General features: G+C 62.4%; 1 protein-coding gene across 3 annotated transcripts in view; it reads left to right on the top strand.

Moving 5' to 3' along the window:
- TPM2 (tropomyosin 2) overlaps positions 1-1,201 on the top strand; it is a 9,451-nt gene continuing 8,250 nt past the window's right edge. Inside the window, exons 1-2 of one of the 3 annotated variants that reach the window (XM_040631577.1) lie at positions 1-310; positions 740-865. In XM_040631577.1, the coding sequence (XP_040487511.1) occupies positions 197-310; positions 740-865 (240 nt within the window). In that variant the 5' untranslated portion in view covers positions 1-196. The remainder of the gene's footprint in view (positions 311-739; positions 866-1,201) is intronic. The other 2 variants (XM_040631579.1, XM_040631578.1) reach the window with 2 other exon arrangements.

The raw sequence follows: 1,201 nt of genomic DNA, 5'->3' as shown, positions 1-1,201 counted from the left end.
GTTTGGGCCGCGGTGGGGGAGGGTCCCGGCCCCCGGCTCCGCCCGGTCCCTCCCAGCCTTTTAGGCGCCCGCGCGGCTGGGACATCCCAGTCCGGCTTGGCCCTCCTCGCCCGCCACCCGTGCGCCCGGTCAGCTCAGCCAGCCCCGTTGGTCCTGCCCGCACTGCCCGCCGGCCGGCCCGCCCCCCACCGCAGCCATGGACGCGATCAAGAAGAAGATGCAGATGCTAAAGCTGGACAAGGAGAATGCCATCGACCGTGCGGAGCAGGCCGAGGCCGACAAGAAGCAGGCTGAGGACCGCTGCAAACAGGTGGGGGCCCCGGACCCCGTGCGGCGCCCTCCTCCCCAGCGACGGAGGGGTAGGCCCCGCCCTGTGCCCCCTAGCCTGCGGCCTGCAGTCCCAGGCTCTCCCGTCCAGTGTGGGGGCTGGACCTTCACCTTACCGTCAGGGACCTAGTCAAAGCCACACTTAATCTCACCCATCATAGCCTGGGGAGCTGCAGTCCCCCAATTTCCACACCTGCCCCTGCAGAGCAATGATGGGCCCTGCCTCTTGGGGCTGGAAGCTTTCTCTCTACCCCCACCAGGTCCCTTTCCACACCCCTGGCTGCACTGTCCTTCCTCTGCTACCCTGCTTCCTCCCGGACAGCCTCTGAATACCTTTGAGTACCCCCCTCACACTCAACCCTGCCTCCTTCCTGAGCCCCGGGCCCGACTAACCAAGGCCTCTCTCTCCCAGCTGGAGGAGGAGCAGCAGGCCCTCCAGAAGAAGCTGAAGGGGACAGAGGATGAGGTGGAAAAGTATTCCGAGTCAGTGAAGGACGCCCAGGAGAAACTGGAGCAGGCTGAGAAGAAGGCCACCGACGTGAGTGTGGACCTGGGGGTGGGAGAGTGCACTGGGAGGGGTCCCAGACATGGAGATGAAGGGAGAAGGGGACCTAGACATCCCCAGCACCAGGACAGAAATGGTTTCCTCTCAGAAACCCAGGCTAGGGCAAGGTTGCACAATTAACCTAAGCCAGTGGGTAAATCAAAACCACCCACCACTTCCTCCAGAAGACGCAGCCTTGTAACTCTATTTGGTTCCAAGCTCTTAGAATGTACAGTGATCAAGCAGTGAGTCATCGTGGGTGGGGGTCAAGAATTTACCATCTACCTCAGCTAATCCTCTAGCGGGAAGTGGAGAAGAGGCTGCAGCTCC

Source organism: Ursus maritimus, unplaced genomic scaffold, assembly GCF_017311325.1.
Source record: "Ursus maritimus isolate PB19 unplaced genomic scaffold, ASM1731132v1 scaffold_17, whole genome shotgun sequence".
In the NCBI taxonomy this organism is placed as follows: domain Eukaryota; kingdom Metazoa; phylum Chordata; class Mammalia; order Carnivora; family Ursidae; genus Ursus; species Ursus maritimus.
The sequence above is the reverse complement of the archived record's forward strand: the minus strand, read 5'-3'. Positions and strand labels throughout refer to the sequence as shown.